Source organism: Dipodomys ordii, unplaced genomic scaffold (assembly GCF_000151885.1).
Source record: "Dipodomys ordii isolate 6190 unplaced genomic scaffold, Dord_2.0 Scaffold17, whole genome shotgun sequence".
In the NCBI taxonomy this organism is placed as follows: domain Eukaryota; kingdom Metazoa; phylum Chordata; class Mammalia; order Rodentia; family Heteromyidae; genus Dipodomys; species Dipodomys ordii.
The window spans coordinates 11,259,332-11,273,245 of record NW_012267233.1 but is presented as its reverse complement, the minus strand read 5'-3'; the positions used below and the strand labels follow the sequence as shown (position 1 = coordinate 11,273,245).

The 13,914-nt window shown below is 45.5% G+C and overlaps 1 protein-coding gene across 1 annotated transcript in view; it reads left to right on the top strand.

Moving 5' to 3' along the window:
- Nucleotides 1-13,914, top strand: part of Vps13b (vacuolar protein sorting 13 homolog B (yeast)) — a 548,051-nt gene that overhangs the window by 528,270 nt on the left and 5,867 nt on the right. The window contains exons 56-58 of the mRNA XM_013012393.1: nucleotides 3,061-3,237; nucleotides 5,179-5,349; nucleotides 12,022-12,198. Coding sequence (XP_012867847.1) covers nucleotides 3,061-3,237; nucleotides 5,179-5,349; nucleotides 12,022-12,198 — 525 coding nt within the window. The remainder of the gene's footprint in view (nucleotides 1-3,060; nucleotides 3,238-5,178; nucleotides 5,350-12,021; nucleotides 12,199-13,914) is intronic.

The window sequence follows — 13,914 nt, the reverse complement described above, 5'->3', positions numbered from 1 at the left end:
TAAAAAAGAATCAGTGTTCCAAATGAAATGTTTACAAACTATTCTAAAACATATTCTCTCCGTTTTGCATTTAACATGAGAAACAGCCATGTACATTACTCAGCTCTGAGCTGAGGCTAGGGAAGAAAGCAGCTTCACATTGACATTGGGTGATCATGAGATACTTGAAGTGTCCATCTGGTAAATGCACCAGAGAAGAGGCTCCACCTGTGTCCCCTGCAGCCTGTACACTAAAGTGATCTATCTCTTTGTTTTGTGTTGTGTTTTTAATGAGCTCTCACAAAAACATTCTGTTTAGAATTCTTTGTAATCCACCTAAAAATCTTCTTAATGTGCCAGGTTCACTCTATACCAAGACAAGAAATTCTAATACAAAGGGCCAGTTTTTTAGAGCCTATGGAAAACTCTGTCCCTAAAAGCCTCTGGTCTAAAATGGATTGAAAAAAGAAGTGCTTGAAGAAGCTCAAAATGGAAAGGCAGCTGGAGGCTACCACGCCCCAGGTAGAATAGCAATGGAGCACAGAGTGGGAGAAAACTGGCCTGAGAGCACACTGCTTCCACCACTCACTTGGGTCAACTTTTACCCATTGGACAGTAGAAGTTTCCTGGTTGTAATGACCAGAAAAACACCCTGACCTCATTTCTAGGGAAATCTGCAGTGAGTCACTTAAAGCAGTTTTAAAAATAAATAAATGGTAACTAGAAATGAGTAGCCCTACTTGAAGGAAAGAATGTGAGCTTGAGAATTTCCTGAGGTCCTTGTCTACCTCCAAAGTCTCAATTTGATACAAAGCCAGGTAGACTGTCTTTATCAACAACATTTCCTAACAGCTAAGCAAAAGATGTGCAGATGGCCTTCTGTCTTTGAATTCCACATATGTATATCCAAGCAATTACATATTGAAAATATCTCCAAAAAAAGAATTGCATTTGTATTGTTCTTCTTGTCATTATTTCCTAAGATCTTTTAGAATTTACATTACAGAATTTACATTGTATTAGATGTTACAAGTTATCAATAGACGATTTAAAGTATAGGAGAGAATTTGCATAGGTTATATGCAAGTACTGCACCATTTTATACAAGGTGTTGAGTATCCTTGGATTTTAGTATCTGAGGGGTGACTGTTTTTAGAGGGGAATTGGTAAACAAGGAGTAAGTATGCTTGGATACTTCTTGTTCTTTTCTGGCTAACTCAAGTGTCATTCAGTATGTAGTATCACTCCTTAATTGCTCCACAAGTGGGCCCTCACTTTAGGCAGTGGTTTCAGGCCTCCATGGGTTATATAACCTTGGAGATCCCAGTCCCATGCATCTGAGAATTACAAAAGGCCTCTCTTCTGCAATTCCTTTCAAAATGGGTGGGGGCTGAATGAGGAGACTGGAGCTTTCTCCAGTGTCCTCCCCACCATTCCCTTTACACCCCCTCCTCCTTCGCTCACCTGAGTAGGCTTGTCACAGAGAGGCCTCTCTGCTTGGCAGAAGCCACCTTCTGTCTTCAAATACTGAGTCCTTGAAGAGATGGGAAGTTACGGTAGCTATAGACCCAACTGGGGACGGAAACTTTTGACCATTCCAGGCTGAGAGTAATCTGCTCTTCTGCTATTTCTTTATTCTCCAAGGGAGCATATTCACAGCCTTTAACGGCATCCTCCTTGATCTTTTGCTCTGTGCAGCCTGGGCTTGTGGGAGGTGGGGGTCTGGGAATGAGGTAAACCTGGAATGGAAAGCTAGCTCCTGTGTTTCATCAGTGGAGATGTGCGATTGATGTCTTCCTTTGCTCTCTGACTGTGAGACTGGGCACATGGTAACGCCATGTTGAATTCGCCTGTGCCTCTCATGCCAAGGGTAGCCTTCCCCGTAAATTAACCTGGGCATAGCTGAAGAGAAATGATGATATTGTTGTGGCACAGGTGCGGGAGAACTAAAGCCCCACCTCCACAGACATTCCATTTGCGTATTCGTCTTATCAGTTACTCTCTCCTTTGACTTCAATCCTGGTGTCACCATTCTAATGTTCCAGGGGAAAGACAGGCCCCGCATTGATGGAAATCCCTATGACCCTGGCTTGCCTCGTGCACTCACTCGCACCTTCGTGGTCTTCATGGATTGGTGCCTTGCCTCAGGCTCCGTCACAGGCTTGTCCTCCCAGGCCGTGCTGCTGAGGGAGGCATGGCTCCCCAGACTGTCCCCAGAGCCTTCCCAGGGAAGGAAGTTGTCTTTTCAGATTCCTCCTCTCCTCACTTTGGCCTTGCCTGCCCCTGCAGTCTTCTGAGCTCACAGCCCTGAAGGGCAGCCACTACAGACTGCATCACTGCCCCATTCCCAAGAGGCAGTAGACAGTGTGCAGGCCGCTGAGAAGGCCAGCTCCTGGCAAGCTCCGGCTTAAATAGGAAACCAGACCCAGAGCTACCCTCCAGAGACTGAGGCACAGAACACTCCCCTCGCACTAACCTAATCAGTATGTCCCTGTCACTGATATTTACACAACCGAAGTTAGGGCTAAAGGGGAGACATTTGTCTGGCTCTAGCTCAGTTCCAAAGGGAAGCACTCAACTTGGTAGGATTGGGAAAGATTAAAAGTAACTCCTCCATCCTTGTCGGAAGTTTGCATCCCCTTCACAACACCCCATTTAGTATTGGCCTCCCCCACCAGGCAGGCATCTGCTCCTACTCCTGTTGTGTGGCTGCCCATGGGGTCTGGAGAGCCTGCCCAGCCTCTGAGCACCTGCAACCCTGAGAGCACCTTCCTGGGCAGGTGGGAGTGTGTCCCCTGCACACGCATCTCTTTATAGGAGTTCAGGAAACTCAGGCGAGGAAGTCATACTAAAGCCATTTGTGAGGCTGCCAGAGGATCACTTTGATTTATGAAGTATGAAAGTTCGCTATTTATGAATTCACAGTGAATGAGTTATTTCCCATACTTTGCTCCAAAAAAGCTTATTACGTTCTCAGTTCTACTGTGAAAAATGGATTGCAGGGAAGGTGCCACATTTTCACAAACGTTGAAAGTATTATACTCCAGGTTTCAGTAACCCTTTCCCCTTGGTGCTTTGCAGGCTGGGTGGTGGGGTCTCTGGAAATCCTTGGCAGCCCGGCAAGCTTGGTGAGAAGCATAGGAAATGGGATCTCGGACTTCTTCAGGCTTCCCTATGAGGGGCTGACTCGAGGCCCAGGAGCCTTTGTGAGCGGAGTTTCCAGAGGGACAACATCATTTGTGAAGCACATTTCTAAAGGTAGCTGCTCAGTTCCTGTGATAATAATGCCTTAACTTCGGTTCCTTCCTATCCTCCTCATTTATAAAGAATGTGTTAAAAGTTTTAAATACATTTACATTGTCTCCAACTTTGTTTGCCTTGGTAGCTTGCAGCGAAAGTCAGACTTGGAACATAGCTCACATATATAATGCCTTATGTTTTAAACAGATCGGTGCTTGCCTGAAGTGTGTGCAAATGTTTCAGAAACTTTAAGATCTTAAACCTCCTATTGGAAAAACAAGGATTGGCCAACCACTATTCTATGTGATAAATGCAGAAATATTAAAGGTGCTCAAGATTTCTGCTAAACATCAGAAATCCTACACTCGGTGCCTCACTGTATTTTTTTTTAAGCGTAGAAACAGTTGTCATAACTTTCTGAAGGATGTGGATACATTTTGACATGGATGCTGATTTGGAGGTGAACAGCCAGTTTTGCTGTAGCATGACACGTAAACAGTGCCATCTGGTGGTTCACGTAGGCCACAGGGCAGGAAGACCAAGCTGCTTCCCACAAGAATGTTTTCGTTTCATCCCTGTGTGTTTGCTGGATGTTTTGGTCAGGTTGGCAGGGACTGAGGGACTAACAAGGGCCATCTGAGTCCCCTTTTCTTCTCAGCAGGAGGCAGGGAAAACAGGCAAAGGCCTTCTTCCCTATAAAAGGCATTGTACTGTAGATAGTCCCGAAACTCCATTATACGCGGACAGATTGGGGGAGTCTCTAGCAGGCCTTAAAAGAAAACTTGAACTAGAAATATGAGAATGTATGATCCATAGAAAAGGGGCTGGCAAGGGAACAGCAGGAGCAGTAAAAACAAACTCCAGGGACAAGGAGGAGGGCCCTCCCCTGCTCCAAAGCACGGGAGGCCAGGGCCTGGGCTGCAGACTCGCAGATGAGTCCCTGGCGGCTTTCTTGCTTCTGACACTGGAATCTCTGTGCTTTTTGTTTTTATTTTAAAATACGACAACCAACACCTGCTAAATTGAATTTCAGTGGTAGTTTTAGCATCCTGACTCATTGAATGTCTTTTACACTTGTTCTCTAACTTGTTTGGTGTGTTGGTTTGGAAGTATGTGTGTGTGTGTGTGTTCTTTTCAGACCACTAGTAAAGATGCTATGGAACAATATCTGCTATTCTCCAAATATTAGCAAATGAGCTGACTTAGAGGTGTTGGGCCTGCTTTCAGCAAGTGGCTGAAGTTATTTTTCTTAGAAAAACCATAGCTTTTCTTTCTTTGTTGTCCTCATCTTTTTTTTTTTTCATTAATATCCTGAACATCAAAAGTAGATGTAGTCTCAGTGGTGCAATAATTATTGCCTCAGAATACCAGCTGAAAACATTTAAAATGAAGTCAGAGCTGGATATATGTCGTGTTGCATATCTATAATCCCAGCACTCAGGAGGTTGAGGCAAGATCGTAAGTTCAAAGCCAGCCTGGGCTACACAGCAAGATTATGTCTCAAAAAAATAAGAATGAAGTCATAATAAGGATACAAAATTTATTCCTAAAGTGGAAATGCTTGCTTTACAATCCATCGATAATCCAACAGAACCTTTACCTTTAAAATCAGAGCAGGCAAATTAATAGCCTTCAAAACTGAGTCTCATTGAGGACTTCAAAACTAACCAAGTTTGGCAATACATTGATTGGAGAGATACTGCATTTTTTTCAGCCTCTGGTTACAGATTCCTACTCAAGTCCCTTAAAGAGTGACAGGATACTCGAGGAAGCTCATCTGAAGCCCTGCTGCAAATGGCCCGGCAGCAGAGCACCATCGTTCCCCACTGGGCATGTCCAGGAGGGACAAGGTGCTGCCCCTGCCTTTCTCCTCAGCCCACCTATCTAGCCCTCAAGGACCACACCCGGGGCCCCCTAGACATGTGACAAGGAAGCCAACCCCATCTCTTGTGCCCTCAGGTACCCTGACCTCCATCACCAACCTGGCCACCAGCCTGGCCCGAAACATGGACCGGCTCTCACTGGATGAGGAGCACTTCCACCGGCAGGAAGAGTGGCGGCGACAGCTCCCAGAGAGTCTGGGCGAGGGGTTGCGACAGGGCCTCTCCCGGCTGGGAATCAGCCTACTTGGTAAGGGACTGGGCACTTCCCTCTGCACTCTTCCCAGGATTGGCAGCTCTTTCTTCTCGGAGGGTGGCCATGAATTCACCTCCTTTCTGTAGGCAAAGCTGTGGGTTAGAGAGGATAGGATAGGTATGCCTCTGTAGTACCTCTGTGGGGCACTGGGTCAGGACCCCACTTCCAGAGCCATTGTGTGGCTGTGACAGGGACTATCCCAGGACCTGCTGGGGGAAGAAGCTGGCCTGTACTATACCATGCTTGAGCCTGGCTTGGCTTGAGCCTGCCACACCTCCAAACAAGGATAGTTGCATAGGACATCCCCTGGACAGAGGTGTCCACACAGGAGAGCAGTATACAACTGTGTGCTGTTTGAAGCAGCACTGAAGCACTGGCTCCGCTACCCACACACTGCAGACACTTGCCTTTGAACAGCTCTCCAGTGACGTGCACATGCGTATAAACTTTGGTGAGGAGCTGGTTTCTTCTGTTTATTTATTTATATAGATCAGTCTGACTCAGAGCAATTATTATTTGTTGAGAAGCCAGATGGTATAGTTTGAGGTGAAGATTGCTATAGTTATTTCAAAGTATTACAAATGTTTGAAAAGAAGTTGCTCTGGAAAAATCTGTAAAGGAAGCTTCAGAGATGAGAGTTTGCAGTGCAGGGTTTTCAAGGGCATTTTTGTTTATTTGCTTGCGAAGGAATTTAAGACTGTACTGCTTGGCACCCTGCCTTCTCCATGTCTGAGGGAGGATAGCCTCACAGAGATCAAAGTGACCAAAGTAGTGCAGAGCACAGGGGAGAAGAGAGGAGCCTGAAACGCTTCAAGTTCTCCCTGCAGCTCCCCAGCCCCCGCACCGCCAGCCCAGGCTGAGAGAGGAAACAATAAAATGTTACAAGGGCAGGTTAAGTTATTAGAAATTATTTAGGTAACAGCAACCAGTGGTCTACATCACTGTCATGTGCTGATGCCAAGGACAGTGGAAAGCTAATGACCAGTGATGAGTAATCTAGAGGAGCATTCCCAACTTGACCAAGCAACTCAAAGGTGGTAGGCTTCTTTGAAAGGTGGTACGGTGCAGTGGGTTGACCATATTCCTCAGGTATACAGACAGACTCAAAAAGAGATGATCAAAGTCCTGTATGTATGACATCAAGCAAGCTCTTAGCTTCTCTGATCCTTGCTGTCTGTTTTATAAAGTAGAGCTGGTAATACTGTTCTCAGAAATAATGATGGGCAGCCAGATGAGGCATAGAGTCCACACTGGCATGCAGCACTTGTCAGCATTATATTCTGGTAGCAAACGAACTCTTAAGTGCTGCCTGGTTTCAACTAGTGTTCCAACAGAGAGCCCTTTAACATGGCAGGATCATTCTTGCACTAGTTTAATGTAATGGATTAAATCACTATAACTAGAAGAGGTTATCTTGGGGGCCTCCACGTCATCATTTTGGTACTTTGGGACCTTTTAATGCTAATGATTATAGACTATCATGTGGTACTGAGAGTCATGTGGTACTTCTGAGTCTGGTAATTTCTAGAAACCAGTGAGTTCTGAAGGTGACATAACTTCCCCATGAGCGTCTGTCATATCTGCCACCACTGGGTACTTCTGACTCCTCAGTATCTCCAGCCTGACCAGAGCAGTGTCCTTTTGTCCAAAGGTTCAAAGCCTGTGTCTCAGAACCTCTGGGTTATTTGAACACCTGGCCCCAAAGCTACCAGATGTGTGGGAAGAAAAAGAAAGGAGAAGCAGGAGAAGTTGAAATGTATAGATTGTCATCATTTTATTCATCACTGGAAATGGTGTTTAAAATTGCCATGCACAGGGCTGGGAAGGTGGCTCAGTGGTAGAGTGCTTGCCTTGCATGCATGAGGCCCTGGGTTCGATTCCTCAGCACCCCATAAGCAAAAAGCCAGAAGTGGCACTGTGGCTCAAGTGGTAGAGCGCTAGCCTTGAGCTGAAGAGCTGAGGGACAGCGCCCAGGCCCAGAGTTCAGGCCCCACGACTGGACCCCAAAAAAAAAAATTGCCATGTACAATGAAATACCTAATTTAACTCAGAGCTATTACTATGTAATGATTTGAAACCCCTGGTAAGGAAATTGATATTCTCCTTGTTTAGTTTCTTCCTTTATAAGGCTGAAATTTTAACTACCCAGTTACTAAAAATATGAAAACTGACCGGTGGGCTTGAGAAAGCATGTTCCCGTATGTCATCTTACCTGATCCTGACACCCCAAGGCATAGATGAAGTCACTGCCCAGAGCATTCTTCCTCTGGCAAGGACAGGAACCTGGGCCTACCCCAGGGCCTCCTGGCCTGGAAACCTGCAGGGGGTAGGACTATCTATCTAATAGTTGAAAGTTCCAGGGTACGATGTGTCTGGGTTTTGTGGGTTTCATGCTTCTCTTGGGGATTGTGTGATTGCTGTGAAGCACCTAAAACTCAACCACACTGTCCCAGGTCAGCAAGGGTAAAGCTTTGCCAGCTGGGAGAGGCTACCAGGGCATTGGGATGAGCACTATAACAGTTTCCAAAGTAAAAGATGGGGGAAAACCATTTGGCCTGCAAAATTGTCATTAACTTTGCCCATATTTACCAAATCCACTTTCTTAAATAGTCACACTTGCTTCCTTCCCTGGAGCCTGGACAACTGGAGAGCACCCACCCAAGGTCCTACCCAGATTTCCATAGGCCTCATATCTCTATTTCCTGCTCACTCTCTGGGTATCTTTCAGAATTCAACAAGACAGGCCTGTGATAGGTAGATTGGGTGTTCCCCTCCAGTGAGAGATGGAGCTGCTACGCATATCAAGAAACAGCACTTGAGACACCTGACACCAGAGTCTGCCATCAGCAATTGGCTTTGCATTAAGTGCCTCCTTTTCAGTTTGCTCATCTCTTCTGACCCAAAAAGCTGGCTTTGAGTTGGAATGTCTGCTGTGTGGTTTCATTGTCTGCAGTGGTGACCTGCAACTTAGAATCCCAGCCTGCACCTCTTCCTCTGCTACTGTAACCAAAAAAAAAAAGACCCACAGCTAAGCAACAGTAGCTCATACCTGTAAATCCCAGCTACACTAAACTACAAAAAAATAATCTGGAAGTGCAGTTATGGCTCAAGTGGTAGAGCATTAGCCTTAAGCAAAGAAGCAGCTCAGGGACAGAGCCCATGCCCTGAGTTCAAGCCCCCAGGACAGACAGGCGCGCACACACACACACACACACACACACATACACACGACAGGCGCGCACACGCGCACACACACACACACACACACACACACACACGGCCTGAAATGAAACCACACACCATTTGATCAGCAGCATCAAAATAGATCAGTAACCAAGCATTCCTGCCTTGTGCTGGGAACAAGTCATAGGAGCAGTAAAGGGAACCACTACAGTTCCTTGCTTCTGTGAGAAAGGCCTCATCCTAGCGCTGAGGGTGAAGAAAAAGTGGCTACACAGCCCAGCTCAGCACTTGGAGTCTGGAGTCCACCAGAACCCCTCCCGATCCCAGCGCGCTCTTCCCTCCATGCCTTGCTTCATCACATCACAGCCCTTTCCATGTGGCCGCCCACCCCATGGGCCCATCGCCAACAGACAAGTCTTGGGATCAGCTTCCACCACTTAAAGCCTTAGAACAGAGTTTGAGTATGACAGTAAATAATTTACCCGTTGTGGACTTAGCTGGATTATCCTCAGGAAGAGGCCTTCGGAAGGCCCTCCGAGGAGCTGTCTCCCTCCAGGCAGTCTTGCAAAGACCAGGGACTAACTTTTAGATAATCTTGGCCTCTCTGTTCTCCAGCTTGTTAGCACAAAGGGAGCTAGTGACACCTGGTTCTCAGTGAGAAGCTGCTGCTTTTCCCCTTTGCACAGTCTGGGGCTGAGCTGAAGCCATGTGACCTGACAGTTTCTTCTCCAGCTCATGGAATCTAACACCTTGTCATAGGATTCGGGCTTCCCACTTTTCTGGCTGCCCCAAGAGTTTATCTATCAAAGCCTTAGTAACTGGAGCCTTTGTGTGGCCAGTGGCTGGGGAAAGTGGAAGATCAAAGGGGAATTTCACTGTGATACCTGTTTGCACTTAAGCAGAGCAAAGTTAGCACCCTGTGTGGATGTCACAGCTGCTCAGGGCTCCACACTCCTTGCTCAGATCAGGGCTGGCACATGAAAGGGAAGTAGGAGAAGATTCTAAATGAGGCAGCCACCTGCCTCCATCTCAGTTTTAATAGCTTTAATGAAAGCCACACTTGAGAGAAAACATTTCTACCAGAAACTCTGGCAGTAATTTAGTCGGTTGTTGTATTTGTAATCATTTACTTATTTTTGTACTCTAAAGCATGGAAGCCTTCAGAGAGTCAGATAATGCAAGCACTAAAGCTATGTTCTTGGTATTTTTCCCTTTGAGCTATCTGTTATGAAATAGGTGGAAGAGAAGGCTCGAGTCCTGCGTCTCCATTGCACTGCTGGGCCTCCTCCTCCCACCATGTGGCTCCCTAGTCTTATAGGCAGAGAGCATGTCAGGCCTCTGACAGGCCTCCTAGGTCTCTGACAAAGTGAGGAGAGCTGTAGCCAAGGGAAACACTGGTTCCTGGATAAAATAGTGACCCACAGCCCCCAAGCCAGAGCCGCCTGAGCCAGCAAGGAACAGCTCCCTCCCCTCACCCCTGTCATTTCTTTGCAAGGTTTGGATGGCATTACTCTAGCCTGGGAAGCAGACCTGTCACCTTTGATATTTCTTAATCTATTGATTTATAAATTTAAATGACTCTGTCAAACCCAGTTGACTGGAATCCATGAAGGAAGTAGCCTTTTGTTTTACTGGATTTTGCTCAATTTCAGAATGTTGCTAAAAATTAGCAGGTCATTAACTGAGTCCTGCAAATCTATTTACCCAAAGGGACTTTGAATTAGTGGCATGTAGAATAATGGGATTTGACGTGTTCTATAATTTCTACCAGGGGGACTGCATTTTCATTAATCTTACCAGATTTGAGTTTAAAGCATGTAATTCTGTCCAGAAGTATAAAGAAAGTTTTACTTGTACTTTAAGGAAACTGCCACAACATCATATAAAAAGTCAGAGCCAGGTGCCAGTGGCTCACGGCTGTAATCCTAGCTACTCAGGAGGCGGAGATCTGAGGCTTATGGTTCAAAGCCAGCCTGGGCAAGGAAAGTCCATGAGACTCTTATCTCCAATTAACCACCAGAAAACTAGAAGTGACGCTGTGCCTCAAGTGGTAGAACACTCGCTTTGAGCTGAAATGTTCAGGGACAGCGCCCAGCCCCACAACTGACAAAAAGAAAAGTCAGGACTGGCAAGACTTCGCTAGATCTCCCCCTTGGCTCTGGAATTAAAAGGGGCAAGGAGAATGAATCTCGTAGTGGCCATGACACCTTCTGTTCATGGCCGGCCTCAAGCTCCAGTGTGGTGGCCTCGTGGCAAGCTGTGCCAAGCGAGTTCATGAAGCAGGATTTGGTTGGCTAGACTACATTGAAGACTAATTAGCCAGGCCTCAGTTGAAGTGGAAAAGAAGAGTTTTTCTAAATTGGCAAATAAAAGAATCTGCTTTAGAAATAGGATAAGTGAATTCGTTGGTAGCTAAGATCTCAACCATCACCCAGTCTCCTTGGGCTCAAAGTTAGGTCCAGCCACTTAATAGCTGTGTAACCTTGGGGAAAGTCCTTAACCTCTCTGCACTTCAGTGTCCTCTTCTGGAAAATAATAAAAAGATGGTGTCCAACTCACAAAATATGAGGCTAAATGATCTCCTATAGATAAAGTGCTTCACACAGTCCCTAGCATCTAGAAGCATGAAAGATAGATTAGCTATTTGAAATAATAACTGTATCTATGATTATTCTTATTATTAATATATTGACAATACTCAATTATTAAATAATTATTAAAAGCAGGGACAGATGGCTCTCCCTTGAGGTTTTCTCACACCTGGTTGGGCCAGTTTTTATTAGATTGTGCAGGCACACTCTCCTCTTGAGTTAAGTCTTGTCTTCTCCCTGAACTGTTTCCTTGTATCTGAGGAAAGGCACATGGGTGTCACTTCAGAACAGTCTGATAAGTTTATTGAATCCTAGACTGTGTCTAACTTTTTTTGATGAAGAGTATCTAACCTAAACAGCCCTAAAGGTACTTATAAATGGATAAGGAGTCCAGAGATTCTTTTTTGTCGTTGTTTATTTTGTTTTGGAAGAGGGATTTCTTTGCTGTTGTTTTGTTTCTTGGCAGTACTAAGGCTTGAATTCAGGGCCTGGTGCTCACTTAACTTTCTTGCTCATAGCTGATACTGTGCCACTTGAGCTATGCCTCAGCTTTTTGCTAGTTATTTTGAAGAGAGTTATCTGGATATTTCCCTGGGCTTGCTTCAATGATCTTCCAGAACTCAACCTACTGAGTTGCTAGTATTACAGATAGGAACCACCAGCAACCAGCTGTTTGCTGTTGTTTTAAATTAAAATTTTAGAGGCAGAGTCTTACCGGGCTGGACTCAAACTTGCAATCCTTCTACTTTGGCAACCTCCCAAGTACTGGGATTGCAGATGTATAACACTACACGTGGCTAGGGATTCATTTTCAAAACTGCATTCATATTGAAGTTTTTATTTTCTGATGATTTTAAGCTTCTGTCCTTACTGAAGTTTCTTGCTCTTTCAGGTGCAATTGCTGGTATAGTTGATCAGCCAATGCAGAACTTCCAGAAAACATCAGAGGCCCAGGCTTCAGCAGGGCACAAGGCCAAGGGTGTCATCTCAGGTGTGGGGAAAGGAATAATGGGAGTGTTCACAAAACCCATCGGGGGAGCTGCCGAGCTTGTTTCACAGACTGGCTATGGTAAGTGAGTGGAAAACCACTCAGGCCAGCTGAGACCTTGTGCTGTATTTGCATCAGATCCCCAGAGCTCCCTGCAGTGAGCCAGGGAAGGGTGAAGAGAAAATGATGAAGAGCAGTATTCTGTCTCCCTGTGCTTATTTATTTCTACAAAGAATGATACTTTAATTGTAGAACCAGGAAATCAGTTACTGATCTCAGTAATTTCATACTAATATTAATACAGAATATTTCTGAGAATACACGTCACAGCGTTTAATAAAAAGTAATCAGTTAGATGTTGAGAGCAACAGAGAAAAGAATGATTACTTTTTCCCAGTTTGGAAAGCAAGACAGGAAGAAGGCTGGACGTGAGGGTTTTGTGGGGGGAATGAAGGTGCACATAGCTCGTCAAGGTGGCGGTTCCTTTTTCACCTGTGGATGCTGTCCTGCTCCCCCGTAGGCAGGCAGTCTCTTAGGCAATGGAAGCAAAGGCAAATGGTCTGCAAGAAAAGCCCCTTCCCTAAGCAGTCCTGAGGAGACCTGGCACTCATGGCAGGCCTTCCCTGCACACGTGTACAAGTGGTATGAAGGGAAGCATCTCTTTCTATGCTTTTATTCACGTTGGCCAGGACTAGCTGGCATCTCAAACCCCAGGAGGACGCACTGAGCATTGTCTGCATCTGGCCAGATCATCTGCAGCTTACATTTCACTGCACGCATCCTCTAGCTCAGGAGCTCTGACAGGATGGAGCCAGACCAGGGCATCAAGACAGTCTGAACGGGATGGAGTAGAAGACGGTGCACACTCCAGGCAGCCATCCAGAGCGTCCTGGGAGAGACCACACAGGCAGAGCGATGCACCTCCCTCCCGCTCCCTCTCTACTTTCCTCTCTGCCGTGGATGACACGTTCCCTCATGGGAAAAGCTACAACTTAAAAGATTTAAAAAATGTAACTCACCCCCATCAACTGCTTAGGCCCTCTCTGTGAATAAAAACACTATTCCTTTTGCTACAGACTCCAGTGAGGTAAAAAGAACTCATATTTCACAAATGGTTTGAAAATGCCACTGTCCCTAATAGTGTGTTTCCCAGAGCTGAGGACTCTGCCTTATGTAAGAGCAGCTCAGAGCTGGGCTTCACATGGCCTTTTTGGTTTCCATCACTCTTGTAAAACTTTTATTACCACACTGAAGGTTTTACAAACCACTAACTCTTAGTCTAATGACTCTGCCTCATTTATAAACATTTACAAGCCCTCGGAAAGTATACATGCTGTACCATCTTTAGTTCTAGAGAGGCTCTTTGGAGGCCTGTGTGGCTGCTGCTGGGTGCCCTCATTTGGTGCTGGCACCCGGGAGAGCATGCAATAAACCAGAGCCCCAAAAGCACTCATAAATGTATATGGAATTGCATTTAACAGCTGGATTAAGGCACTTACCATTTAAATATTGTATCTAGGCAAACCATGTGTCTTTATATATGTATATCTATGTGTTTTTTTTATTTGGCCAGCCATAGCATAGATACAAAAGTAGTGACACAGTATTAAGTAAGCAGGGAAGTTGACTATTAATCTTGACTTTTTAACACATAATTGTAAATGATGTGTGAGCTATTGTTCATGACCAGTTGCTCTCAGGAGCATTGTGCTTCCTCCAAATGCTTGTGTTTTTGGACTGGAGCATATTCCTATTTTAGTTTGTAGCTAACATAAGATCACTGGAGTTCACGGCAGT